The sequence below is a fragment of the Pelophylax lessonae genome (assembly GCF_965119305.1).
Source record: "Pelophylax lessonae genome assembly, chromosome: 11".
Lineage (NCBI taxonomy): Eukaryota > Metazoa > Chordata > Amphibia > Anura > Ranidae > Pelophylax > Pelophylax lessonae.
In genome coordinates, this window is record NC_138778.1 from 29,533,150 (window position 1) to 29,560,962 (window position 27,813).

At 43.4% G+C, this 27,813-nt stretch overlaps 1 protein-coding gene across 1 annotated transcript in view; it reads left to right on the forward strand.

Moving 5' to 3' along the window:
* LOC309567341 (polycystin-1-like) overlaps positions 1-20,477 on the forward strand; it is a gene marked incomplete at its 5' end in the record, with an annotated part of 90,946 nt that extends 70,469 nt beyond the window's left edge. Inside the window, 11 exons of the mRNA XM_082272757.1 lie at positions 167-369; positions 2,333-2,524; positions 3,757-3,902; positions 4,017-4,141; positions 4,222-4,309; positions 5,579-5,674; positions 8,975-9,143; positions 9,977-10,264; positions 10,388-10,522; positions 15,853-16,143; positions 19,637-20,477. Of these exons, the coding sequence (XP_082128883.1) occupies positions 167-369; positions 2,333-2,524; positions 3,757-3,902; positions 4,017-4,141; positions 4,222-4,309; positions 5,579-5,674; positions 8,975-9,143; positions 9,977-10,264; positions 10,388-10,522; positions 15,853-16,143; positions 19,637-20,308 (2,405 nt within the window). The 3' untranslated portion in view covers positions 20,309-20,477. The remainder of the gene's footprint in view (positions 1-166; positions 370-2,332; positions 2,525-3,756; positions 3,903-4,016; positions 4,142-4,221; positions 4,310-5,578; positions 5,675-8,974; positions 9,144-9,976; positions 10,265-10,387; positions 10,523-15,852; positions 16,144-19,636) is intronic.
* Positions 20,478-27,813: the final 7,336 nt, after the last annotated feature.

The window sequence follows — 27,813 nt, forward strand, 5'->3', positions numbered from 1 at the left end:
GTCTGATCTATAAAGCTGTATATAAAATGCGCTATTTATCTTTCAAACGCATGGCAATGAATCATAGTGCTTTGCGTTAAAAAATTTGTGGCACATCCATTTTCTGTTTTCTTTTTGATCAATATTCTTTTGTGTACCAATAGTTTATTTTCTGATGTACCCACAGGGGTTCGATGGAAGCCTCCTGGATGGCTATTCCCTCCCTGGATGCTGTGGGTAGTTTATATAATGGCATTCATACTATTAGCTGGTTGTTTTACCGTCACTGTCCTCTATACCTCATCACTTTCTGAATATGGCTTCTTCCTATGGCTCATATCATGTACCTGTGCACTGCTGTCATCTGCTCTCCTGCTGGAGCCACTTAAGGTAGGTGGGAGCAGGGCTGGGTTCTTCCTTCCTTCTGTCCTAGCAAATGCTGACATAAAACTTGGGATCACAGGTTTTAAAGCTCCTCTTGTATTGTAAAGTGATGACATTGGGCCTGGTTGTGGCAGCTCCCAGAAGCTCTACATTTTCGACACACCAGTCCTCCTGGTAGGTGCCGTAATTGCCACTGTGATGGAGACAGCTGATGTAAGGGGGACACTGTGATAGGAGACCTGATGTAAGGGGGCACTCTGTTAGGAGACCCAAAGTAGGGGGGCACTCTGATAGGAGACCTGATGTAGGGGGGCACTCTGATAGGAGACCTGATGTAAGAGGGCACTCTGATAGGAGACCTGATGTAAGGGGGCACTCTGATAGGACATCTGATGTAAGGGGGCACTCTAATAGGACACCTGATGTAGGGGGGCACTCTGATAGGAGACCTGATGTAAGGGGGCACTCTGATAGGAGACCTGATGTAAGGGGGCACTCTAATAGGACACCTGATGTAGGGGGGCACTCTGATAGGAGACCTGATGTAAGGGGGCACTCTGATAGGAGACCTGATGTAAGGGGGTACTCTGATAGGACATCTGATGTAAGGGGGCACTCTGATAGGAGACCTGATTTAAGGGAGCACTGTGATGTGGACAGCTGATGTAAGGGGGCACTCTGATAGGACACCTGATGTAAGGAGGCTCTCTGATAGGACACCTGATGTGTGGGGGGGGCACTCTGATAGGACAGCTGATTTAAGGGGGCACTCTGATAGGAGACCTGATGTAAGGGGGTACTCTGATATGAGACCTGATGTAGGGGGGCACTCTGATAGGACACCTGATGTAAGGGGGCTCTCTGATAGGACACCTGATGTTTTGGGGGGGCACTCTGATAGGACAGCTTATGTAAGGGGGCACGCTGATAGGAGACCTGATGTAAGGGGGCTCTCTGATAGGAGATCTTATGTAAGAGGGCACTTTGATAGGACACCTGATGTAAGGGGACACACTCATAGGGACACCTGATGTAAAGGGGGGCACTCTCATAGGCACACCTGATGTAAAGAGACACTATCATAGGTACACATGATGTAAGGGGGCACTGTGATGGGGACACATGATGTAAGGGGGCACTCCAATGAGGACAACTGATGTAAGGGAGCAAACTGATGGGGACACCTGATGTAAGGGGGCACTGTGATGGGGACACCCGGTATAAGGGGACACTCTGATAATTAACAATAAATATTGTTAAAATAGTATGGAAATTGTACATTGCTACTTTTTTTTTAATTACTACATGTACTGTATATACAAGCATCTCATACCACAAATATGAGATTTTTGCTGACTGGAATTTTAATTCGATACCCCTGACATATACTATACGATGCAGCCTGTCCCTGTTGTTTTTTTACCTGCTGATCATGCCAGTTGTTATTTTTCCATTTCCTGTAACAAGGTCACAAGAACACTGTTCACAGCAGCATTGTCCCCCTGTAAACGGGGTCGTTTTAAATGGACTATAAGTAAGAAACAAATTAACATATAACTCCAGCTAACACTTTTCAGCAGTTACAACAACCAGTTTATTTTCTTTTAGAAAAAGTTTTATGGGGTATAAATAAAAGCTGACCATTGTAAGCACCCCCACTAGTGTAATACAGTTTTCCACAACCCTCTAACTGCCACATATGCTGGACAGCTTGGTCTGATATAAGAGGTGGAACATTGTGGATTAACTGGCAGGATCAACATGTAATAAAACTGTTACAGAGGGAATTAGACAAACAAAACCTGATGTTTTAATGTCATTGACAGATTGCATCATGTTTTCATTTTGCCCATAGTTATACTTTACATTTTTTTTTTTTTACTTTTAATATTTATATATTTTTTACATCTTAGATCTATTTCCCAAACAATTATCATTATTAACAATTTTATTTATGTGGATCTTGCAGGTGGTGCTGCTTTCACTGTACTATGCTCTGTACTGCCCCCCAGTGCTCAGCGAAGGTATGGGCTTGGTGGAGGAGCCCCTTATTAGGAAGATAATGGATCACCCCGATAAAGTCCGAGCTCCAGGGGGCTTCGGCCTACAGCAGGCAAAAGAGGAAGCAAGGAGAATGCGTGCACTGAGGTCCATGATCCAGGTGACAGACCCTTATTACAATTTTCAACTGTTATTGTCAAGTAAATACTGAGGAAGTCATGTGGAACATTTCCGGATGGTAGGGACGGTTCCATTGAGGTACAAATTAGGTCCTTATTGTTTAACTCATCTTGTTTCTTTTCATTTTCGATAACAACTTACTCGTTTTACCACTTCTATATTGTCTGAAGACAACATGGAAATATGTATGATTTTTCTGATCTTTTCTAAGTAGCGACAGAAGGTTACAGGGCAGCAGACAAGTACAGATTGAGGTTTTTGTTAAATATATATAAGCTGGGCTGAAAAACATTTTAAAAAGTTGTTTTGGGTACTTTGAGAGGGCTTAACAGTGGTCCTAATTTAGAAGCTTAAGTTGCTTGAGATCTAATGTGGCAGCCACTATGTACCCTGTGTAAGCTCTGGGTCAGAGCTTACACATGGTTGATGATGTCACCCCCCTCTGTCATGTGTTCAGATTTGGCGATTGGCTGTTAAGTCTGAGTCTTTCATCAATAGGAGGTCACATGCTCCCCCATACTTAAAGCGGAGATCCACCCTAAAAATGAACTTTGCACTGTCCGTTAGCTTAAAAAAAAACCTGAAAAAGAATTGGATAATTAAAATCTTTTTGTTTCACTTACTTTGTTTTTAATGAAAATAAACGTACCTTCCTTCCTCTTCCTCCCTCTGCGGCAGCGGCCCCCGACGTCACTTCCTCCTTTGCATTGACTCCTGGGAGATGAGCGTCATCAATCCCAGGAGTCAATGCGCCTGCACCGGTGTCACTCGTCACTTCCAGTGCAGGCGCGTCATTCTTTGCTGAACAGCTTCTGGGCATGTGCAATGAGCTGTGGGATGACGCGCCTGCACCGGAAGTGAGGAGAAGGGCATTCTGGGACTCTGACATCCAGGAAGAGGGACGCTCTGGCTTCAGCTGCCAACACCTGAGATGGCAGCGCTGGACAAGACATTTTCAATTTTGTAGGATTTAATGTAATTTCTAGCAAACAAAATGCAGATTTTGACATGTGTGCGCAAAATTAAAAAAAACTGACTGGGAAGACAAATGGTTAAAGATATCCCGTATTTTTCCATTATGGATATGAGCTATGAAGCATGCAGTGGTAGGGTGAAAAGTGTGTTGCTGGTAGCTAGTCAGATTTCAGTTTTCTAAAGTCAAATTAGTAGAAGATGGTGAATTCTCATTGGCTCACTTTTATTGTTATCTAGAGTTGCACAGGTTACATGGTTTTCCTCCTCCTGGTGCTGCTGATGTATTTCCACATCAATTTTCATGACAACAACATCCGTCTCCTTCGCTCGGCCATAAAGCAATCTATAACTGGCTCTGCCTTTGAAAATAATACAATACAAAGGTGAGATGTAAGATGAGTGGAGCTGGTTTATGAAAACGGGAAAAAAGAAACTTGGGGCTCCTACACATAACTAAGGTTCAGATTCTAAAGCGCAGACATCCCCTCTGTTTATAGTGCTTCTAATGTATGGCATTGGCTACACACCACACTACCAGCTCATCTGTACCAGGACCATCGACTGAAACTTGTGAGGTCACCTCGTTTGTGCCAACTTCATAGTCTACCTTCCAACGTGTTAGGTGAGCCCGATACCATTTGTAGGATGATCTAATTTGCAATGTATAGTTGGATATCTCACTACTTTTACTGGATCTTTCAGGTTGGGCTTCAACTTTACAGACTCTACCACTCTCAGAGCCAAACACTAATTTTACTGTGGGTTCAAACCTTCCAATGGATTATAGCAGGTAAGAGAGTTGGATATCTTAAGTCATATACACTTTGTTAGAACTTTTTTTCCAAAATACTTTGTTAGAATTTAATTTTGGTGGATGTCAGCAGGGGCTGACTGGCAACATTCAGGCCAGGGGGCATATACAAACCAGAGGCCCATGGTGCAGTAACTCAGCCCCCCTCCCACTCTCCCTCTTCCCGGCCTCCTCCTGACCCCCATTCCAGGCTGAAGCTTCGCTCCAGGTACTCTCTACTCACTGGCCATGTTTGGGTTCCTAACCTGGCCAGCAGGGGGCAGTTGGGGGGAGCTGGGACAGCTTGGTTGGGGCTGGCTGGGGGAAGAGAGTCTCCAGTAGGGCATGGAACTGGCCTCTGCTCAGACACAGTTCACACCATCCATGCTGGGGGGAGGCCTGTGCTCTGTCCTTGTCTTCATCCCACACTCAGTAGGTCAGTGGAGGGGACCTTTTACTTCTCTTCACTAGGAATCCTTTAGGCATGTCTTTGGCAGAAGCGGTGCAGCCTTTTTATGGGGCATCAGAGTGGCCCAGGGGGCAATTGCCCCCCTGCCCCTGGCCCAGTCCTCCCCTGGATGTTAGTAGGTTGAATTACCAATGGGCTTCTTACGTCTTTTTGGGACTTTACTAGAGTCTGTATACCTGAAGTTCTAGCCCCACTGACTTGACTATTAGGTGGGTATTAGTCAGCTGATATGAAATCAAAAGAGTAATAATTGCTATTATCTTATTTAACCCAGGACCCTGCATTCACAATATCAGGTCTTCCACAGTACACAGTACATATGATTGCAATTATTTTAGTAAATATATAAACTGCTAAATACCTTTTCTCATCAGCAGTATATAGCAGTCTTGTGACTTCTATCAGTATCTGGCCGAGCACTGGTTAAAGCTTGTAGAGGAGTTTTCATTGTCCTCTGTCTGTCCTACTATGAGGCTGCATGACCCCTGACTTTCTGTCTGGACAGTGCTGATTGGCCCTGTGCCGATTACATGCACTCTCCCAAAAAAAAAACCTCTTTAGCAATACAGATCAAACTGATAATGTAGATAGACTGGGGACTGTAAAAGAAGGGGAGGATTAGAGAAGACAGGATCAAAAAGCCATTTTACACAGTGCAGAGGATTAACCCCTTAGGTTCCAAAGTGAGTATAATAATCATGCTTTACTGCATATACAGACTGATTTTACTGGTGTGGGTTTAGTAACACTTTAAGAAAAGATTTGTGTGGTAGGGCTTAACTGGATGCTGTTATCTCTAGCTTACTGCCAAAACCATGTCTTGAACTTGGTGATACGAAGGAGAAGACGTTCGACTTGATCCGAGCCCTGAAAGACTTTCATTGGATCAACAAGAGGTATGTGCCATACTAGGAAAGTAATATTGCAGGACACTTAAACAGAAACCCCAAACAACATGCAAAGATCAATCCATTGCTAACAGGAAATGTTGTAACTGTGCTGGAGTCAGAATGTTCACTTTTCTTAACTACAACCAAATTATTCTTGGTGATTCTGCGTAGAATTGCAAAATCCTTCACACCGTTCCTTGCTGTATATTCTTTTTTACGTTTTAAAGCGTGTGGAAGAGACTGCAGTGGGCTCTGCGAAAATGACTGTGCTGGAACCCGTGAACACTTAGCCTGCTTTTTCCCAAGCTCATTTTGGACTTTCTAGGTGATTCTCAACCTTTTTAGGAGCAAGGCATGGTAAATTCTTCCACAACCTTCCATGCTCCAACAATAAAAAATAAAGTTCAAACTAACACAAAAAGGTATTGGAATGTAATACATGTATTGAAGGGCTGGAAGGCTTTAAGTGGGGCTGGGTGTCACTTTGAATGGGGTTGAAGAGCGGGTAAGGGGACTCTGCAGCAGACTTTGATTCCTTGAAAGAGATGAGTTTTCTGAAGGAAGCTAGGGGCACTGTGGAAGGTTGGGGGGCATTGTTGGACCCTGTTGGAGGTTAGGGGCACTACGGAGGGCTGGAGGCTCTGCAGCAGGCTGGGGGGCACTTTAAAGGCTGAGGGCCCTGCATCTGGCTAGAGGCCCAGGAGAAGTGAGGTTTTGACTCCCTCTGTGGGATTGGTTGCTTTGCACAGTTGCAACAGATTCTGTATGCACCATTTTTAGTATATTTCCCCCCATATGGACTAACTACTAATAGCTATACCATGACCTGGATAAATAAGAACTTCAACTGACATATCTCCATTGGAAGAGTTCCCCATTATTTCTGTTCCTGTGACAAGCCAACATTATGGCTTTTCCCTCACTTGCAGCTCCAGTAGTTTTTAGAAGAGAAGAGGTCTATGAGAGAGCAGATTGCACTGGGAGAGTTGCTCTGCTAGTGTAGTCGGTGGAGCTCCTCAATCACTTGTCAACCATATAGCTTGTGTTCCACCCTGGTTCCTGGTATTTCCCCGCAAGTGGCGCCTGTCCGGCTGATGTCACCGCTACGGAACTACAGCGGAGTCCTTTCATCCTCGCGCCGGCTGGTTTCCGGCTTTGTGCACACACTGCTCAGCAGTCCTGGGAGACTGACCTCCTCGCACTAGTGTTGCTTGCTGCCAGGTGCCCTTGTCCACTCCAGCCCAGGGGGATGTAAGCATTTTATGTACTTTGTTTTTCGGTTATCAATACCAATAAACTGTTAACCCTTTCTATACTGGATGTTTACCTGACTTCCTTATCCATTTCATCCCGGTGTGGTTCATGCGCTGCCTTCCTCATGTACTTTTGTCCATATCAGCACCCTTCCTATGCTTGTTGGCTAGCAGCAGAAAAACCACTGGGGAGCCTCACATGCTTATTTCTATCCCTCCGCCCTAAAGGCACCACAGGAGCGCCAGATTTGTGATTATTGCTTTGACTTCTGGACTGGATTTTTTCCTATGGCTGCCCTAAATGCGAATCTCTTTACTGAGCCATTAGTTGGCTAACAGCTGAACAACCGCTGGGGAGCCTCACAGGCTTACATCTATCCCTCCACCCTACAGGCATCCCAGGAGCGCCTGGTTTGTGATTATTGCTTTGACTTAGGGATCCACTGTGGCCTGTTTATCATAACTGTACAGCGATGCTGATACAGCAGGGGAGTTCCAGCGATAATATCAAGAGAGCTGCTTTGTCCCAGTGTAATTTGCCGGACTGAACTATTATGGCGCTTTTCCACTGCATGGAACCGAATGGTATAGTGTAGGAACGGTTCGGTACGGTACGGCGGCGATTTTCCACTGCATGGAACCGAACGGTACGGCTCTCAAAAACAGTACCACCTCGATTGTGGTTTCAACAGGTACCATAACCAGTACCATATCCCACAATCCTTTGCATGCAGTCACTACTAGCCACTGATTGGTCAGAGAATCCCACCCACCCCGTTGTTATCCCACCCACTTAACTTTAGTACTACTTTAGTGAAAAAGCAAACCATACCGTACCGTACCGAACCGTTCCAACACTGTACCATGCGGTACCAGCAGTGGAAAAGCAAACAGGGCCAAGCAGGGCCGAGTAGAGCCGAGCCGGTACTTGCAGTGGAAAAGTGCCTGCACAGTGCAGCAGGTGACTGGGGCTATGCAATTGCGGAAGAGGCTCCTGTCTTCCTGAACCCCCCCCCCCCAGAACAATGAATGGCAGCCTTCCTGGCCTCCAAATAACACTGGTATAGCGATTCAATGATTAACTTGCCAGCCTTCGCCCTTAGCTTTTTTTTTTTTTTTTGGAAAGAGTGGGTAAGAGTTAAAACCTTTTTTTTTTTTTTTTTCTTCAGTATCTGTACCATTGGGGTAATTTCCCTATACTTTCTTTCCTAGAAACGCAACAGGTAATAAGTAAATAAAGAGACAAGTCATCTGTTAGACAGTTGCCCCTGGAGCAGGAGTCCCCATTGGATGCTTTCCCTTTCTTCTAGTGACAACTCAAACATTTTGGATTTTTCCTCATTCTTTTTCTAAGTGACAATGGTGCAAATAGAGGGGTGAATCTCCCCAATGGTTACACAGACAGCTATAACAAAAAAAAAAGTTTGCCCCCCTTACAAAGAAAAGAAGGGTCTATAATTTTTATCATAGGTGTATTTTAAATGATGAGACAGAATATCAACCAAAAATCCAGAAAAACACATGATACAAATGCTATAAATTGAGTTGCAGTTCAGTGAGTAAAATAAGTATTTCATCCCCAAGCAAAACATGACTTTCTACTTGGTGGAGAAACCCTTGTTGGCAAGCAAGATGTAAGACGTTGCTTGTAGTTGTTTTCAAGGTTTGCACACATCTCAGGAGGGATTTTGGTCCACTCTTCTTTACAGATCTTCTCTAAATCTTTAAGGTTTCTTGGCCGTCACTTGGCAACTCAATGTTTCTGCTTCCTCCATAAATCTTCTATATGATTAAGGTCTGGAGACTGACTAAGCCACTCCATGACCTCAATATGCTTCTTCTTGAGGCACTCCCTTGTTGCCTTGACAGTATGTTTTGGGTCATCGTCATGCTGGAAGACACATTTACGACCCATCTTCAGTGTTCATTTCTTTGTAAGTGGGCAAACTTTCCAAATCTGTGGGGGATCAAATAATTGTTTTTCCCACTGTACATTTTAACTTTAAATAGCAAAACTTTTCATAAGACCAACACATTTATGTCTATTTTCCAGCATTCTTCAAGTGGAGATCACACAGTATCATAAAGATGTTGGTCTTTATATCTCTACCATTGTTCATCTTGACCTGCCACCCTATGGAAGCAGAGCTTTCAGGCTCTCCATCCTCCCATTTCACCTTGAGAAGCAAGGACACGGTTTGAACTTACCTATGGCTCTAGCAGTAAGTATGACTTTTAAACTGCTATTTAACAAACTGTACCTTATGTTAAATGTGCCTGAAAGAAAAAGTGTCCATATATAACAGTTTTTCTTCCTTTATTTTAAAGGATGATTCATAAAAAGGTAGACTCTCTTAGGACCCATTTACACCTGCATTGGTCTGTGAAAGGCAATCCAGGTGCACTGTTTTTCACTGCATGGGCATAGATATAGCTGACAGGCATTGAGGAGAGGAGGTGATACTGCTGCCTCCTAAATGCCTGTTTTTTAGTTTTTTTGGGAGGGGGGTAATTTTATCAGCCAATTTGGCTTTTTGAAGTATTTGGCCTGTGGTTGTGGCAGACTGATTGATTGATTGAATGGGTGGTGTTCGGGGGTGGCACTGGCCACCAAACACAACAGTAGGGGTTATTTTCACTGCAGAAACAAGGCTGTTCAACCACTTATTTATACTGTTCCCTAACTGCAAATGTCCACTAAGCCTTAAATTGACAAGCCATTGGTGCTGGACTATTTTTACCAAGAAGTAGCATGTAAATTGCAAACAGAATTGGTGATGGTATTGAACGTTATGGAACACCAAAGAAAAAAGGCAAAGAGCTAGATGTGCCAGACTATGGTAGTCTTTCAGTCTCTGACTATTATGCCATGGTCAACATTATTAACTGCTTCAAAGAGATCTTGTATTACAGGATGGATCACCCATCCTGGTCTCTTGCCTAGACTAAGCCCTTCACTGTACAAGCAACTGCTGTTTCTATGTTGTACCTCTTGTCGATAAAGACACAGAATGAACCAGAGGATGATTAACCATTATCTTCCTGTCTTCCACAGTTGTCTCTCTTGCTTGCTGCTCTGCTTTTCCTGTATCCAGAACTGGCTGCCGTGGTTGGATTCTGTTCTTCAGGTTCATCTTACTCTCCCTGCTGGACACGGCTACTTCTTGGGTTGGCATCTGCAGCTACAGGCCTTGTTCACATTGGCAGGGTTTGGCTAACAAAGCATCGGATGGAACAATATCAAGCAAAGCCCTGGGTGTATATCAGCCTGTATGATGTAGCATTGCTATCACGAACACAAGCTGCCCTATCTGCCACTCTGCTTTTACTGATCATGTTGAAGGTGAAAGAGTTTTTATTTGGAATATCTATAACCCAGGCCTGAGAAGAACAAATTGGGATTGTATATAACAAGATTTAGGCATCTTTTCTTTGTTCTCTTTAACGCTGTTTTGTTTCTTCGAAGGTTGCACAACAGTTTCGGTTTGTGCGGCGCTGGGCGGTGTTTGTCAAGACATTCCAGTCATTGTGGAAGGAATTACCTGGTTTGGTACTTTTTATTGCTGCTCTTCTCCTGGTGCTGACTCATTGCATGAAGTTGGTAGGTAAAAATTGATTACTGAAACTCTCTGTAGTAAGAACTAAACTACATGAAAGATTTCAATAATGACTACAATGGTGGATGAAAACTATTGTGGGCCATGTGCAGTATTACAGCCAAGGGTACTTTGTTTCCATATTTCTTGTTCCCAGTAACTCACTGGATCAGTTATAATACTAGGTCTATGCCAAGAGCATCACCCAAAGATTATTGAAAAGACCCCCCAACCTTGTTTTCCACTAAAGGCAATTTTTTTTTTTTTTAATGCAAATGTAAGTACCTGAATCTGAATGGCTTTCCAATCATGCAATCATGAACAGCTTGCTTACTGTTGTGATCTGTGATTGGCCCAAAGAAATCACATGGTACCTGGCTACCTGTACCATGTGATTAGCTTAGTCAATCACAGATCACAACCAAAATCAAGCTGTTCATGAATGGGTAACCCATTCATGACAACTAAAACTATTGCTTATGCTTATACAGCAATCATCTCTGTTTAAGCAATAGGGTTGGGCAAACAGTTTGGCCCGAGCATGGGTTTGGGCAGAACATTGGCTGTTCGCCCGTTCGACGAGCAACTAAATTATCGGGGTGTTTGTTCGGCCATTCAAACTACCACAATGCACTGTGCTGCCGCAAAGTGCATTGGAAGGCCTGATTGGCTGAAGCATCGAAAGCTTTGCCCAATCAGGGCACAGAGCACTGTCAGAGCCATAATTGGAGAAAGTAATGATGACTGTATTTTTTCAACAGTGGCCATTTACAGTGTGATATTGGCGTGGAGAAATTCTTTATTACATTTTTTATTATGCGCCCCCTATCATGTCTGGGAAGCCAACAAGGAGAGGCAGAGGTTCCCATGGCACTGTGAAGGGGCCAGCAGTGTAGGTGTCTACAGGCAAAATTGTACATGGTCAGTCTTCAGGCAGGGCATAATTTCCTCTGTTTACTGATGTTGTCCATGCTATTCAGCCACAGCATGCAGAGGAGTTGGTGGACTGGCTTTCTAAACCATCCTCATTCTCCTCATCCTCATCCTCCATCACCCAAGCAGAGACTAGTGCGCAGTCCACTGCAGCTGCCAGAGTGGCTTATTCTACTTCCTTGTCCACAGCTATTCCTGCCATAGCCCCAGCATAAGGCATGGAGGAGTCAGCTGAGTTATATGAACACAGCATCAGCCACTTCCTCCTTGATGATGCACAGCCATTACTTGATTCAGATGTTGGTTCTGAGGTTGAGGTTGAGGAAGGTAGGAACATGAGCCTAGAGAGAGGGGAGAACACTGGTACACAAATGTTACCCCAGCCACAGCATATTGCCAAGTTGTGGAGGGGATGATGTTCATGAGGTCACTGACTCAACTTGGGTGCCGGATAGAGCAGAGGAGGAAAGCGAGGGTGAAGCACAACCCCAACGAGGCAGCCATCATGGAAGAGTAGAGAGCAGCCACCCTAATCAACCAGGTTGTGGAGCCTCTTATCTCCCGGCTTACTTCCCACAGCTCAGTTGTCTGGGTCTTTTTTAGCTTATGAGCAGCCGATCGCACTGTTGTGGTTTGCAAACTTGCTTCAAGCACATCAAGCGTGGCAAAAAACACCAGCCATTTGGGTACCACAAGCTTCACAAGGAATTTAATCTCCCACCACTCAGCCCGTTGGCAAGAGCACCCAAAAGCCACACAAAGGGGACGCAATTCTGCTCCTCCTCTTCACTACTTCAGTCTACTCCCCCTATACCTCATGACCTGGATTCTGCCACCTTCTGTGAATTTGCAGAATGTGCTGTACCACAATGGCAGGTTCCCATTTGCTATTTCTTTTCACGTAAGGCCATTCCAGCTCTGTACCATCACGTGGAAGGCAATGTTGTGCATGGTCAGGGATGATATAATTCATTCACAGCACACTGGGTAACTCTGCTTGTAACTCGAAAGGATGCAGGACCGGGCTCAGTGCTGCAGCTTGTTGTTCCACCACGTCTCCATACAGCTAGTGGTGATGATGCGAGAATTGTCAGCTCTACCCACAAGTGCCCCCTAAGTGATCAAGGGGCTATTCAATGAGTCAGATTAAAAGGTGCCATGCAGTGCTTTAGCTGGTGTGTCTAGGGGACAGGAATTACACCGGAGCAGAGATTATTGCAGCTCTGCAGGAGCAGGCCCAGAGGTGGTTCCACGTCAGCTGGAGCCAGGAATGGTGGCGTGCAATAATGGCACAAACTTCCTGCCCGCCCTTAGACAGGGAAAGTTGAAACATGTGCCATGTCTGGCACATGTCCCCAATTTGGTGGTGCACCGTTTCTTAAATAGGTACCCAGGGTTGGAAGATCTGCTAAAGCAGGCCAGAAGAGTCTGTAGCCATTTCAGGTGAGCATACACAGCCTGTGTTCAGTTGCCTAAAATTCATCAGGAATTCCACCTGCCCATAAATTGCCCTATTTGGGACATGCCCACCAGATGGAGCTCAGCTTTGCAAATGCTGCAGTAGCTGCACATGCAGCAGAGGGCCGTCAGTGAGTATCTGTGTGAGTATGGCAGTATGGCACAATGACACACTCAGGTCGGCTCTGATACTGTACTCCTCAGTGACCCTGAGAAGTCTGCTTCTCATGCCTCCGCAAACCTGTGGTGCATGGGTTCCCTCATGCTTCAAAGCCTGCAAAAGGACTTGAGAATACGTAGCATCAAGGAGAAGGATTATTGTTGGTTGGCAACCCTCCTTGACAACCTTTACAAGGGAAAAGTCTCAGAACTCATCCTGTCCCCACAGCAGGAGCAGAAGATGAAATTTCTTAAGGACGCCTTAAAGAGGAGTTTATCTAATGCCTTTCCAGACTCTGGTGAGTTACAGTCTAATGGAAAACGTAGTTTTAAGGCTTCTGTTGGGTCAAGAGAGGAGGGGTGGAGAAGGAGGCTGCCTAAGTGATGCAATTCACAATTTTTTTAGTACTGGGCTATCAGCTTTAACATCCCATCGGCAGCGTCTGCAGCATATGGTTTACGAATATATAGGGGTGAAAACAGAGATGGAGAGCTTTCCAGGTGACTATCCACTAGGTTACTAGGTCATGAGAAAAGACCACTGACTAGAACTTGCCCTGTATGCAACTGAGCTGCTTGGCTGTTCTGCATCAAGCGTGCTTTTTGAAAGGGGAATCAGTGCTGCCAGAGGTTTTGTTACTGATAATAGAGCGCGTCTGTCCACAGACTCATTTATAAAAATGAATCAGTCCTGGATTAGCAGCAGCTATGAAACCCCTGATGCTGATGTTGCTGATTACATTTGTTTGGGATATTGAATCTCTGCAAGACTTCTAGACTGCCTAGTGTTGTGGGTGTTGATTTCATCTGGAAGAAATGTTTTGGTGTAGGGTTCATGGGAACAATAAACACCCAAAGACCAATTTTTCCACACCTGTTTAACAAGCGCATATTAACTTTTTTACAGCGAGGCCAATTCTTGCTTTAATCAAGAGTACCTCTATGGGTGTCGGTGGTGCCTTCACACTGTAACCCTAAAGACCAATTTTTCCACATCTGTTACTTCTATCCAAACTCTGCAAAAGAGACACCAGAAGTATTCCAAAAAATCTCTAATCTTGTTTCCAGCGCACTGCATTGTGGCCTCATCATACAGACTGGCTCCCAAACCGTTATTTCCAAAATAAAGAAAGCTTGCAGGGAAAATTTCATTTTTTTGGCTTTATAAATGTCATTATTGCTGCAGCAGCTTCTATACACAGTATAGCTGTGCCACTTTACAGGCAGACTAAAGGGACCCTCTACACACTATATTGAAAGGAATTTTTCATTTTTATTGTTATTTCTCATTTATATGTTTTTACTTTAAGCATCAGTAAATCACTGCTAATTTAAAAATTAATTTTTTTACAAACTTTTTCATTGATACATGTCCCCCAGGGCCATACCTGGACCCCCATAACCATTGTATGCTCAATTACTTGTATATAGGCCTTCAAAATGGGCTGTTTTGATTTTTCCAGTTCGGGTCCCATAGATTTCAATGGGATTCGTTATTCGGTTCGGAACTTTTGCGATGTTCAAAAGTTCTGCTGCAAACTGAACAGGGGGTCATTTGGCTCATCCCTAAAAGACAATAACAGGTAAAAATCTCTGATCACCCCCCAGAGTAGTACAGTATCACTATGGTGACAATAAACTATCCTGATGACAGGATGTAAAAAAAATAAATGTTAAAAGAAAAACATGTTTAAAAAAATTGAATAAAAAATGATTTAACTTTTTTTTTTTTTACATACTATTATCGGTCAATATTTTTGATCACCGCCACACCAGCCATATGATGCCATGCCTCTTACTAAATGCCTGATTGTCTACTTTCCAAAAAGGAAAGTAGACAATCAGGCATTTAGTAATGCCTGGGGGGTATTTGTACTGTCCTGGCATTATGGGGTCTCAAGAAATAAGATAGGCCTTCAGTACATCAGGACTGATTAATTTTCAAGTATACTATACCATAGTTTGTAGACCCTAAACTTTCACACAAACCAATTAATATACACTTATTGGGATTTTTTGAGTTACGTAGCAGAATACATTTTAACCTAAATTTATGAAGAAATTTATTTTATTGGATATGTTGTACAAGAGAAAATAAGAAATATATATATATTTTTTTTAAATGTTCGGTCATTCATTTATATAATAAAAATAAAAAAACACAGCGATGATCAAATACCATAAAAAAAGCTATAATTGCATGAAAAAAAATATATAAATTGAATTTGGGTACAATGTTGCACGACCGTGTTATTGCCAGTTAAATAACACAGTGCTGAATAGCAAAAAATTGCTCTGGTCATGAAGGGGGTAAAACCCCTTGGAGCGCATGTGGTTAAGTAACAGAGGTCTGGGTCAACTTGCTTCTATGGAACTCAGAATGTTACTTGGTTTTTCCATATTATATAATCTGAAAACTGAAATTTTAATGTGGTAATTTTAAAAGGAAACTTTTTCAAAAAAACTGCCATCTAGCTGGGTTACCATTGTCCATCTTTCAGGATTCCATGTCAAATGAGACCTTTGCTACATTATGCACAGTGACTTGCCTACTCAAGATAAAGCACTACTTTTGGGAGTAGAGTAGATACAGTCTCCAATGTTGGGTTCAAGCTTCTTGTGTTCTAAGTATTAGTCATCCTGAGATTTTCTGTTCAAAGTAACTATAGATGTATGCGTTAGGTTGAATACCAGTTATTGTTTTGCCTTTGTATTCGGCACCTCTATAATATATACATTAATTATTGCACAAATAATTTTAAAACATTGCTTTATCTCTCTTCAGGTGACCGTTGTATTATTACCAGCACTCAGTATCTCCTGCAATACATTTTCTGACTTCTTGTGGAACAGTCGGAGCTTCTGGCCCATGCTAAAGTGTGTCCCTTGTCTTGGATGGTTGGGGCTGTGTGTCTTGATGGTGTGCAGGGGGCTTCTGTGTGGCTCAATACTGTTTAGTTATCGTCGCACCCGAGCTGAATGTTACCGTCTGGCTCTGGAACCCCAAGATTATGAGATGATTGACTTCTTTGTGAAAAGGTTTAAACTGTGGCTGGGAGTCAACAAAGTGAAAGAGGTGAGGAATTACACAATTGCTTAAAAAATGATAAATTACTTACAAAGCCCTTACTAAGACTTCCTCTAGTCAAGTGACCAAGGGTGAGGGGAAGCATTAGCAGCTTAGTTTTAAACGTTGTATCACGTGAAATATCAATGATGCAGAGCCACAGGGGAAGTTTTAGAATGCTGTCCCCTTAGTCTTTGCGATGCTGCTAGTTGGTGAGAATTTAACTCTCTTGTTAAGGGTGGCTTAAGATATTTTTTTTTGTAACCCCATTAATGTCTCTTAAATCTCCCCATCTCCTTTACTACACACTTGATAAATAGGAACAATTTAAAGCAAAAGTATGCTTATTCTGGTCATTTTTCAGTACAAGATACCACGATAGGGTGTGTAAGGCAGTGGTTTTCAACTACCAGGGATGTGGCTTGCTGCTAGCCTGCAGCCTTCCTCCTCCTTGGCCTTCAGCCCACTGCAGATCCGCTAACCTACCACAGTGCCCTCCTGTTCCCAACCTCCGTTAAGTGCCCAAAGCAACCATCAACAGAGCCCCCAGCCATTAAGAGCCCTCTGCCCACAAATTGCCCCAGCCTCCCATTGTGCCTCCAGCCTGCTGCAGACCCAACAGCCTCCTCTAGTGTCTCCAACCTCTAACAGTGTCCCACAGTACCTCCTAGCCCCTTCAGTGCCTTCCAGTCAACCCACAGCACGCCTGAAAAGCCTCCAGTCCCTTCCAGAAACCTCATCCTATACAGGGCCACCATGTCTGCTGCGGAGTGCCCTAACCCTCTCCAGAACTCTCATCACCCCCACACTGACACCAAGCCCCATCTAGAACCTTCCAGCATTTCAATACATATTTTGTTACCCCCATAGTTTTATTGTGTAAGTTTAGACTTTTATTTTTACTGTTGGGGCATGAAATGTTTTGGGAGAATTTACCAAGTCCTGATCTCAATAAAGTTGGGAAACACTGGTCTATGGCATTCCCTCCTTTATGTATCAAACATATGGAGAGTGGTGCAAGCAGGTGTGCGTTATTGGCTGTAACAAAGTCCATGTTAAGGTCCCTAGAACAGATAGTTCAGTATTCTGATAAGATAGGCAACATGCAAAACAGAAGAGAGACAGGCGTCTCCTGAGTGCAGACTGTTACACTTTAATAACAACACATTAACGTAAAAAACTCACATTTGGTTAGAGGTGAATAGGCACAATGTATAAAACTGGTGACCCGGAGCTGCGTGTCCATCCAAAGAACCAAAATCCGCCGTGTGTAGGGCCCTCCTGGCTAGCAGGAAGTGGCAGCGGTGATGGTACATGGGAACGAGGGCTGAACTGCAGGCTGGATTGCAGGGTGGACCGCAGCGTTATCCGTGATGATGTCACTGGCGTGCTCGCGACGCGTTTCGAAGCATGCACACTAGGAGGCAGTACCATAGCGCACTCCTTCTTCAAGCTAATGGATTAGGGACGGGAAGTGCCTTATATACAAGAAGGTACACTGCCAAAAGTACAAAATTTGAATTGGCAAATATAAAAGACCTTATTGTAGCCCTATAATCATTGAGGGATTAGCAATCTTGTTTGCTCTCACGACCATGTGTTTGTTTTTTCGAAAACGGGTTTGAACAATTTTCCGACTGGTGTATGGCTAGCATAATAAGACTGCAGGCACCCACAAAATAAGTGTACACAACCTGGTGTCTGTGGATTTATACATCTGTCTCCCCACATTTTCTGTAGATGGTCATTCTCAATACTTAAAGTTGTTGTAAACCTCAGACATGAAATATGAACAAAGCATTTCTCTCTATAGTGTGTTCTTGTCTTAATTAAAAGCACTAAGTGTAATTTCTGTCTGCTGATTTGTTCCTCTGCTATCAGCATGAGTCACTTCTGACACGTTTTCCTGACACTGAGAGAAAAAAGGTGACGAGAGGGATCTCCAGCTGATTGACAGCCACAGCTCTGTTCCTGTGTGCTTTGTGAGGGTGGGAGTGTCCCTTTCCTCCAATCAGCTCTCAAAGTCCTTCTCACTGAGCTCTGCAGAGTGTAGTTTCAGCTCTCCGCCCCTTTTTTCTGAAGACAAGCTTTATAAATTCTGAACTTTGAATGTATGAAGAGGAAAGAAGATAAATAAACAGATACAACTTATATAGGATTATTGGCTTTCCATCTGAGTATCACCTGAGGACAGTCCCTTCACTGAGTATATGTGAGGGTTTACAACCACTTTAAGGGGCTCATTCCTGCTTCAACTTGAAAGGCATCATGATTGTATGATGATATGGACAGGATTAAAAAAAGCTGTGCATTACTTTAGAAGCAGAGATGCCCAATAGTAGGTATAGGAATCCCAGAGGAGTACATTTCTTTTAAGAAATACAATTCTAAAATATATATTCCTAAAAAATCCATGTCTCTTAGAATATTATACCTAGTATACTGTATATACATTGACCCCTACATCCAGAGGAAAAACTAGAACCTTCAGGGCCCGGGTGCAAGAAACCTTGAAGGCCCCCCCCCCCCCTGGACCCCTGGCCGGGGCCCTTCCCTTCAAGCCTGGGGCTCTTCCCACTCATCCCAGGGGCCCTTTACTCTCGTTGCGGAGCCCTTTTTAATGGTCCGGGACTCTTTCACAAGTTCTGCAGTGGGCCACCCCCCCTTCCTGCCATCTTGGGGTCTCCCCACGGTGGTGGAATGCAAGGGCCCAGTTGCAAGTGGGACCTTTGCAATCCTGGAGGTTCACCCACTGGTGTCAGTAGTTTTTATTTTTTGGTATTTTAATTGTATTATTTTTTATCATTATATTTTATTTTTTTACAATGTCACTGACTATGACTCTGTCCATTCAGAAAAGGAAGGAGCTGGTAAATTACATATTTACTGACCCCTTCCTAGTTCTCTATTGTGACACATCCCCTGCAGCAGCCGGTAGGAGAGGGGAGGGAGCACAGTGGGGGGGGGGTCAACACTGTGAGGGGGACCAGGGGAGCACACAGGGGCCCAGAGACAGCAGAACACAAGTGAACTGGATAGGAGGAGTGGTGGGGGCAGCATACAGAGGAACCAATCTCCTCCATTTTCCTCCTGCAGCTACAGGAGGAAAAAGGAGGACAGTGATTTCTCTACATGCTGCCCCCCGCCGCCCCTCCTATCCAGGTGTAGAGGGGAGCCGCACGCGCCCCTGGAATATGGGGCCCGGTTGCAATTGCAGCCCCTGTAGTTACGCCCCTGCATCACTACAGGACATAGTGGTCAGGAAGAACCACTGAAAATCTTGGGACACAGGAGATTGCCGCTCCTACAAGTGGCACTGTATTCAGTGGCATGGGCAGAGGTATTAACTTTATTCTTTGCAGCATGTTATTAAGATTTTCAGTTTTTATTTTTTTATTTTTTTGCTTAAGCATGTTTATACCATGATATGTCCTGTTAGCGCAGTACTCAATCATCACACTTCCTATTTATTTATTTATATATATTTCTAATTTCCATTCAGTATCGTCATAGTGTGAGATTTGAAGGCCTAGGATCTTATTCAACTAGATTATCCCCGGCCTCCTCCCATATGCCAGCTAAGACTGAACTGGTCCATCGACCACCCTCTGCGGAAGAACAAGACCAGTTTTCTCCAAGCAGTCCTCGGCCTGTTCTTTCGCCTGCCCTGGCAGTGGAACATCTTCCCAGAGCAATCTCTGACCTCTTGGATAAGATGGACAAAGTCACCCAGGTCCTAAAAGAAGTGAGCATCTTGGAGCAGAGACTCAGACTTTGGCAAATGGTGCAAAAATCTACCAAGCTGCTGCATAAGGAAACTCCCACCACCCCAATGGATAAGCAACTTCTACCTCGGACCTACAGTACTTTTTCCGAATCTGCCCTAAGTCGCATAAATACAAGGATCGTCAAGTCTAACAGCTACAGGTTCTCACGCTGGGCAGTGCCACTAAATATCGGCTTGCCAAGGCACCCTGCATCAGCTGGACAGTGCGACAGAGCCAGATTGCCCACAAGAAGACCCCACAGTCAGGACAGTTCAGGAGGCCTCAAAGAAAAGGAAGATCTTAACCGCCCATTTCCTCTGAAACGTAGAGCCTGGGACTCAGAGAAACCGGGGGCGTTGTGCCACAGTCCAAGTGTGACTAGTGTTAAAGGGAGTATATCGTCCTAAAGGATACCTGTGATAAAGGAAACACCGGGCACCTTCATGAACCTCTTTCTAAAAGACTAGAAGCCTGGCTGCTTTTGCTTTCAATATTTAGTCACTGGGCTGGAATAAGCATGAAGATTAATCCCAGGGAATGCATGCTTGATCCAGGTCAGTGATTTTTTTTAGATTGTGTTAACCACTTAAGGACTGGAAGGTTTTACCCCCTTAATGACCAGGTATTTTTTGCGATTTGTCACTGCGTTATTTTAACTGACAATTGCACGGTCGCGCAATGCTGTACCTAAATAAAATTGATGTCCTTTTTTCCCACAAATAGACCTTCCTTTTGGTGGTATTTGATCACCTCTACGATTTTTATTATAAACAAAAAAAAAAAAAAACTATAAACAAAAAAAGAGCGACAATTCTGAAAAAAAAAACAATATTTTTCACATTCTGCTATATAACATTCATAACATTCCCCAAAAAAAATTAAAAAATCAAATTTTTTTAACATTTTAGGCCAATTTTTTTTCTGCTGCATATGTTTGGTAAAAAAAACCCTGCAATAAGCGTATTTTGATTGGTTTGCACAAAAGTTATCGCGTCTACTAACTACGGTAAAGATGTCATTTTTATTTATTTATTTTTTTTTGTTACTAGTAATGGCGGCAATCTGCGATTTTTAGCGGGACTGCGACATTGCGGCGGACAGATCGAACCCCTAACTGACTTTTTTTACACTTTTGGGGGGGGACCAGTGACATCACTACAGTAATCAGTGCTAAAAATATGCACTGTTACTGTAATAATGATACTGCAGGGAAGGGGTTAACATTGTGGGTGATCAAGGGGTTAAATGTGAGCCTAGGGGAGTGATTCTAACTACGGGGGGGGGGGGGGGGCGTGGCTTGTGAAATGATCACAGAGACCTGTGATCCTATATAGAAGGATCACAGGAGCTCTGTGATCATTCCAGAGAGAAGAACGGGCAGATGTGTTTACAACAGCTGTCCGTTCTTCTCTCTCAGCGGGGAGCGATCACCGGGGTCAGGCGGCAATTGGAGCCACCCGCCCGCTGCATCGGCTTCCCCGCTGATGAGCGGGAGCGCGCTGCAGGCAGGCGACCGACGTATACCTACGTCGGCTCACGCAGGAGGACCGCCCTGCCGCAGTATAACTGTGGTGGGTGGTCAGAAAGTGGTTAAAGCCATTGGTCAGCATGACAGCCAAGCAACTAGCATTTACACAAGGCTTTTTTAGTAATGGCAGCCTCCATATTAGCTCAGTACAGATTTCCTTTGATACAAAAATAGTATAATATGCAAATCATCAACTTCTAAATACAATAAACTTATAATAAATGTATTAAAATGACTAAACTTTCAAGTTGTATCTTCTCTTTATTGATGCTTTATATTGCCTACTGCCTTTGATCTGTTACATTAGCTTTTGGCTTCTAAAATTTTGATAAAGTTATTTTGAGTTTATGAGTTTTGGGAGCACAGTGTTCAGCAAACAAATTTTCGGACAAGAAAGGTTTATTGAAAGTGTTAGCAAGGCATACATATATCACACACAAAATACAATAAAACCTTGGATTGAGAGTAACTTGGTCTCAGAGTGTTTTGCAAGACAAGCAACATTTTTTTTATAAATGTTGACTTGAAAAACAAGCGATGTCTTTGGTAAACAAGGAACGTCACAACAGAGTATAAAAGAGAAGAGAGGCGCCTCTAAGTGTAGCAATATGGTTACATTTAATGATAATACAACAATTAGCAACTCACATGGTTTATGATTAACCACTTGCCGTCTGCTCACTCGAGCTCTACTGCGGCAAAGTGGTTCGTTATCGTCTGGCGACGTAGACCTACGTTGCCAGACACTCCCCCTTCTCGGCGGCGCGCGCCGCCGGAGGCTCGCTCCCACTGTATTCAGTCACAGCGGGAGTCAGGCCAGGGGAGGAGCAGCAGCGATCGCCGCTGCTCTTCCACGATCGTCGGGGAATCGAGTGAGGAGATCCGCCCACTTGTGTAAACACAAGCGGGCGGATCTCCTAAGTGACAGGCAGGGTCAGATTGCAGGGTTCAGCACAGCTGAACATGCGATCTGTCCCTGTGTCACTCAGTCACCTCCCCCCACACACTAAGCACCAGGCATACATTAACCCCTCCCTCTCCAATAAAATTAACCCCTTCCCTGCCAGTGTCATTTTTACAGTAACAGTGCATATATATAGCACCGATTACTGCAGTAATGTCACTGGTACCCCCAAAAGTGTCAAAAATGTCAGTCAAAGGTCCGATCTGTCCGCCGCAATGTCGCAGTCCCACAAAAAAATCGCAGATCGCCGCCATTACTCGTTAAAAAAAAAACACACCAAAAATGACAGAAATCTTTCCCTTAGTTAGTAAACGCAATAACTTTTGCGCAAACCAATCAAAATACGCTTATTGTGATTTTTTTTACCAAACATAGGTAGCAGAAAACAAATTGGCCAAAAATGTCAAAAAATTTTGATTTTTAAATTTTTTTGGGGGGAATTTCATATAAAAAAATGTGAAAAATATTGTTATTTTTTCAAAATTTACGCTCTTTTTTTGTTTATAGCGCAAAAAGTAAAAATCGCACAGGTGATCAAATACCACCAAAAGAAAGCTCTGTTTGTGGGAAAAAAAAGGATGTAAATTTCGTTTGGGTACGGCGTCGCACGACTGCGCAATTGTCAGTTAAAGTCTCACAGTGCCGAATCCCAAAAAGTGGCCCAGACGTAAGACAGCAAAATCCTCCAGTGGTAAAGTGGTTAAAAGAGGCACATCTAAGTATGCAGGCATCCGGGGTAAAGCTGTCCACATAGACCGTCCTGCGCACCACCATCATCCCTTCCACGCTGCGCTCCATGACGCTTCAAGCCTCGCTTTCAGATCGCTCTACTGCAGGGTGGTCTTCCCGGTCACGACTGCAGATTGACAGCGGTGAGAGCTGGCGGTGTGGAGGACGGTCTATGTGCACAGCTTTACCCCGGATGTTTTATTCATCAACCATGTGAGTTGTTAAATGTTGAACCTTCATTAAATGTGACCATATTGCTACACTTAGAGGCGCCTCTCTTCTCTTTTATACTCTGTGGCTCCTGCTGGATTTTGCTTCCAATCCCCTTGTGGAGGCGCCGTTTGTGGATGAACATTTTATGATTACACATAAAATCACATTGCTTTAAACTTTTTATATGGACTATAAACTGAAGGACTTATGAATAAATGGTTGTGGAACGAATCATCTGAGTTTCCATTATTTCTTATGGGGAAATTTGCTTTGATATAAGAGTGCTTTGGATTACAAGTATGTTTCCAGAACGAATTATGCTCGTAATCCAAGGTTTTACTGTACTGAGTTACTAAACCCCTTAATGATAAAGGTCTTTGATGCCTATAAGAGCGATTCTGCTTGGGTTTGAAGCCAGTAGCGTACTCCTTGCTGATACAGAAAAAAAGAGGTCTTAAGAAGGCCAGTTTGGTCTATGTAACTGTGAACATGGAGTGGGAGTACACAAGGGTATATAGCCCACCACACTGCATTCTCCAGTATAGCACTGTAAAGCACAAAATAGCATTGTATAGCAAAGTGTGTCACCTTTTTTCTTGTCATAATGTCCAGATACTGTACATCAGCTTTCTCTAACCAGCTCCAACATACTCTGACAAGATAGCTTCTATAGTGAGGAGGCTGACTTGTCAATTTCTTCAGATTCATGGATCTTAGAGACCTATCTAACCAGGGGCAATGGTATTGCTGTACATAATGGGTTTAGGTGTGGATATTTAGCTATTAATTTGGAATTCAGCTGAATTGTGATCTGCCTCAAACCCAAAGTGGCTCTGAACCCAAGCATCATTCCTAATGCCTAAATGGTCAGGCCAAAATTAGCAGCATCAGCATGAGTTGGTTAACTCTATAATTATTTTGCATACCTAAATATTTTTTTTTTTTGTTTAAGAAAAGCTTTATTTGTAACATACAAATAACACCACATGCACAGACAATTGCATCACACAAATGGCATAATACAGAATAACATATCATTTTCCTCAGGAAGCAAACTGGAGAACAACAAGTGATACAATCCAGGAGGATACCATGTAATACACCATGTACACAAAAGTAATAACTGTCTATGTATGCTAAAACTTGCATCTTGAACCAGAAAAGGTAATTAATCAGGATATGGAGTTGGAGGTCTAAAGTAAGGTATAGAGGGTCATCTTAGAATTAGACTATGTGGTCGGTTTGACCAACTGTATCTGGAAAAATCCCCATGTCAAAGCTGTCAGTGGACCTAAAATGCACAGGTCTGGGGATACAACCATCTACCTCATCAACAATCTGTCTGGTATAAGGTGTCATCAGAAAATATCAGGTATTTGTGTGCAGGATGGTAAGTTAAGGTTTACAGATATCTAAAATATTTTTATATATAGTTCTGTTTTTTTATTATAGGCTAACAAATGCACGAAAATATTTTAAAAAACATACTTTTACATTTTTTTTTTAAATAATTATTTTCTCAATAATGTAATTGTATCTGACAGTTACACTATAAAATAGATGCCATTGCAGATCCCACTGCAGCCTGAAGGTGGTATTGAAGGCTTATTTTGTCCATGAAGCCTGCAGTTTGCATGTGATCATGATGCCATAGCTCAAAGTAATAACATAAACTTACAAATGGGACTTTTTAGGCAATGTATGATCTAAACACAGATTACCTTAAAATACATAATATTTACTTTATTTACATCACATAGAAAAACAGACATGACATTTTGGCTGGCCTATTTGCATTTTTAAACAATAGTTTCAGATACAAGGATATCCCATAGTCCATGCATTTTCAATAGTACTTGAAATGATCTACCTGGTTGCCGAAGACAAATCCAACGTGTTTTGGAAAAAATCCTTTGCCAGGAGTAAGTGGGGTATGCCATATTTTAAATTTGTACATAAGGAAAGAAGAAACCAGTCATAAAGTTAAAACCAAAACGCTATCAGTATGGTTGTGCTGCTATCCCTCAACTGGGAATTTTGCTGGGCCACCCCCCAAACAAACACTATGGGGGAGATTTACTAAAACTGGAGTACACAGAGTCTGGTGCAGCTGTGCATGGTAGCCAATCAGCTTCTAACTCCAGCTTGTTCAATTAAGCTTTGACAATAAAACCTGGAAGCTGATTGGTTTCAATGCAGAGCTGCACCAGATTTAGCACTCTTCTGTTTTAGTAAATCTCCCCCTATGCGTCTAGTGAGGCATGGCTTAGGAAACCCTAATGGAAACAGCGGATGCCCAACCTCATTTCATAAGCTAACAGAGGTGTCAACCGCAACCTCTGCAACCCTTAATGATACAGTACTGAATTTTTGTTATCGTAAATGTTTAAATTGCTTCCCGGGTTTCAAATGGGGCCTCCTTTAACTTTCAGGCCACTTAGTACCTGCATGGGCTGCTAGTTCTATAGTGAAGGCCAGTCCAGGTGCCTACCACTGATCATGAGGATGGTCTTCGAACAGCAGACCCTTTCCCCTGGAGAGAAAGGTCACACTTTTGTGGAAGACCCTTGGCTCTCTGCAGACCTCCCAAAAGGGATCAAAGCCTGGGGCCTGATGCTTCTGTTCATCCCTGTATATGGCAGGAAGAGAGTTTCTTGGAAGAATGCTAACCCCCAGGAGGATTAGACGGGATGTGGATCAAAGTGGCAAATTCCTGAACTGAGAATAGCACAGTGGTGCCCTCCAACACCGCTTCCTCCCAAAGCACAAGAAGCTAACGCTCTGCCCAGAGGGTTCAAACTGACTAATGATTTGTCACTTCAAGATGCCAAATCTGAGAGCAATCAAAATGGGACTAAACTTAAGCCACATAATGAGTAGAATGTTAACTATAAACAGTAGATTAGGTTTTTTAGAGGTATAATGCTTTCCTCTTGGATGACATTCTCAGGACCACTGAGCCTCAGTTCTGTTTTACTTAGACTTTCTATGTTTCTCTCACCCACCCCATGAAATTCCAAAAGCTGACAAGAAGTTTTGTATAATGAGACAAGCTCAATTTCAGGAATAAGAGGCAATAAGTCATAGCTCACACATCAAAAATGAAACAAACGCAGTTTCACTTTTTGTATGATAAGGCAAACATTACAAAGCAAAATAACCCACAATCAACCAGGGCCGACTGCTTTAGAAGCATGACGTGTGGCTGCTGGGAAAATACATCCTTGCGGAGGACACAGTTTGTATGGCCAAAACTTTGTGGACACTTGACCAGAACACCTATGTAAGCATTTTGGACATCCTATTCCAAAACCATGGGCAATAATATGGAGTTTTGTCCCCTTATGCAGATGTTACAGCCTGTTCTCTTGTGTAACGGCTTTCCACAAGATTTTAGAGTGTGTGGAATCTGTGCCCATTAAGCCAAAAGAGCATTTGTGAGGTCAGGAACTGAGGTTGGAAGAGAAAAATTGGTTTGCAGTCAGTAATCTGATGCATCCCAGAGGTGTTCAGTGGGGCTGTGCAGGTCACTCAAGTTCCTCCACATTAAACTCATCAAATGATGTCTTTATAGAGCTGTCTTTGTACACAGGGGCACAGTCATGCTAAAAATGGTCTTTCTCTAACTGTTCCCATGGCATTGGAAGCACACAATTTTGGGCACAACTCTTCCATGAAAACGGCTTTTGATAAAGCATCCTTAGACCAAAGATGGGTCTACCATCTACCATTACTGCTTTACCATTACCAGCAGCCTTCACTGAGATCACCTGAATTCAGCCATTTGTTGGGGTGTCCATATGCCTATAGGTAGGTGTGATGGTCAAGTATTTGCAAACTGATGGCCACAGAGTGTAAATTACAATACCTACGCTTACCTAAACAAATAACCCCTTCTCAACATTTAAAACCAAAATATATTTTCTCTTACGTCCTCCGACAGTCGCCGCCTCTTCATATTCGTCACATATGGGGTATTAGACTGCTCCGAAGGAGTAGCTAGGCAACAGAATATGTTAACATTAAAGCTTTTAACATATCCCACCCTCAAGGGGTGGTCCCCTCAGTCAATACCCTCCTACTTCCTGCAACCATATCTCAGTTTTAATGTCTAGCTTGTCAGGAGTGGCTGGCTCTCTCTGTGCTGGGGCTTTGTGCCCCAGACTCTTTCTTCTTTTTTGATTTTTTGTTTGAGTTTTCTCTCTACCTTTACTTAGCTGTTCTTTTTGTCAGCATTAGTTAGTTCTTCGGATGAAGAGGATCATGCGGGCTGGGTCTCGGGCTGATCCCCCTGGTCGCAGGTCGTGGGTCAGTGGCTTCCCAGCCTGCCATCGAGCGTTCAGCCAGGTAACGCTCCTGGCACAGTGAACGACCCATCCCTGTTCGGTGCAGGGATGATTGGTGAGGTGGCTACCTCACTGGACGCTGTGCGGTTTCTTAACCCCCATTCTGTGCGTCTTGTATGCGACTCTCCCTGC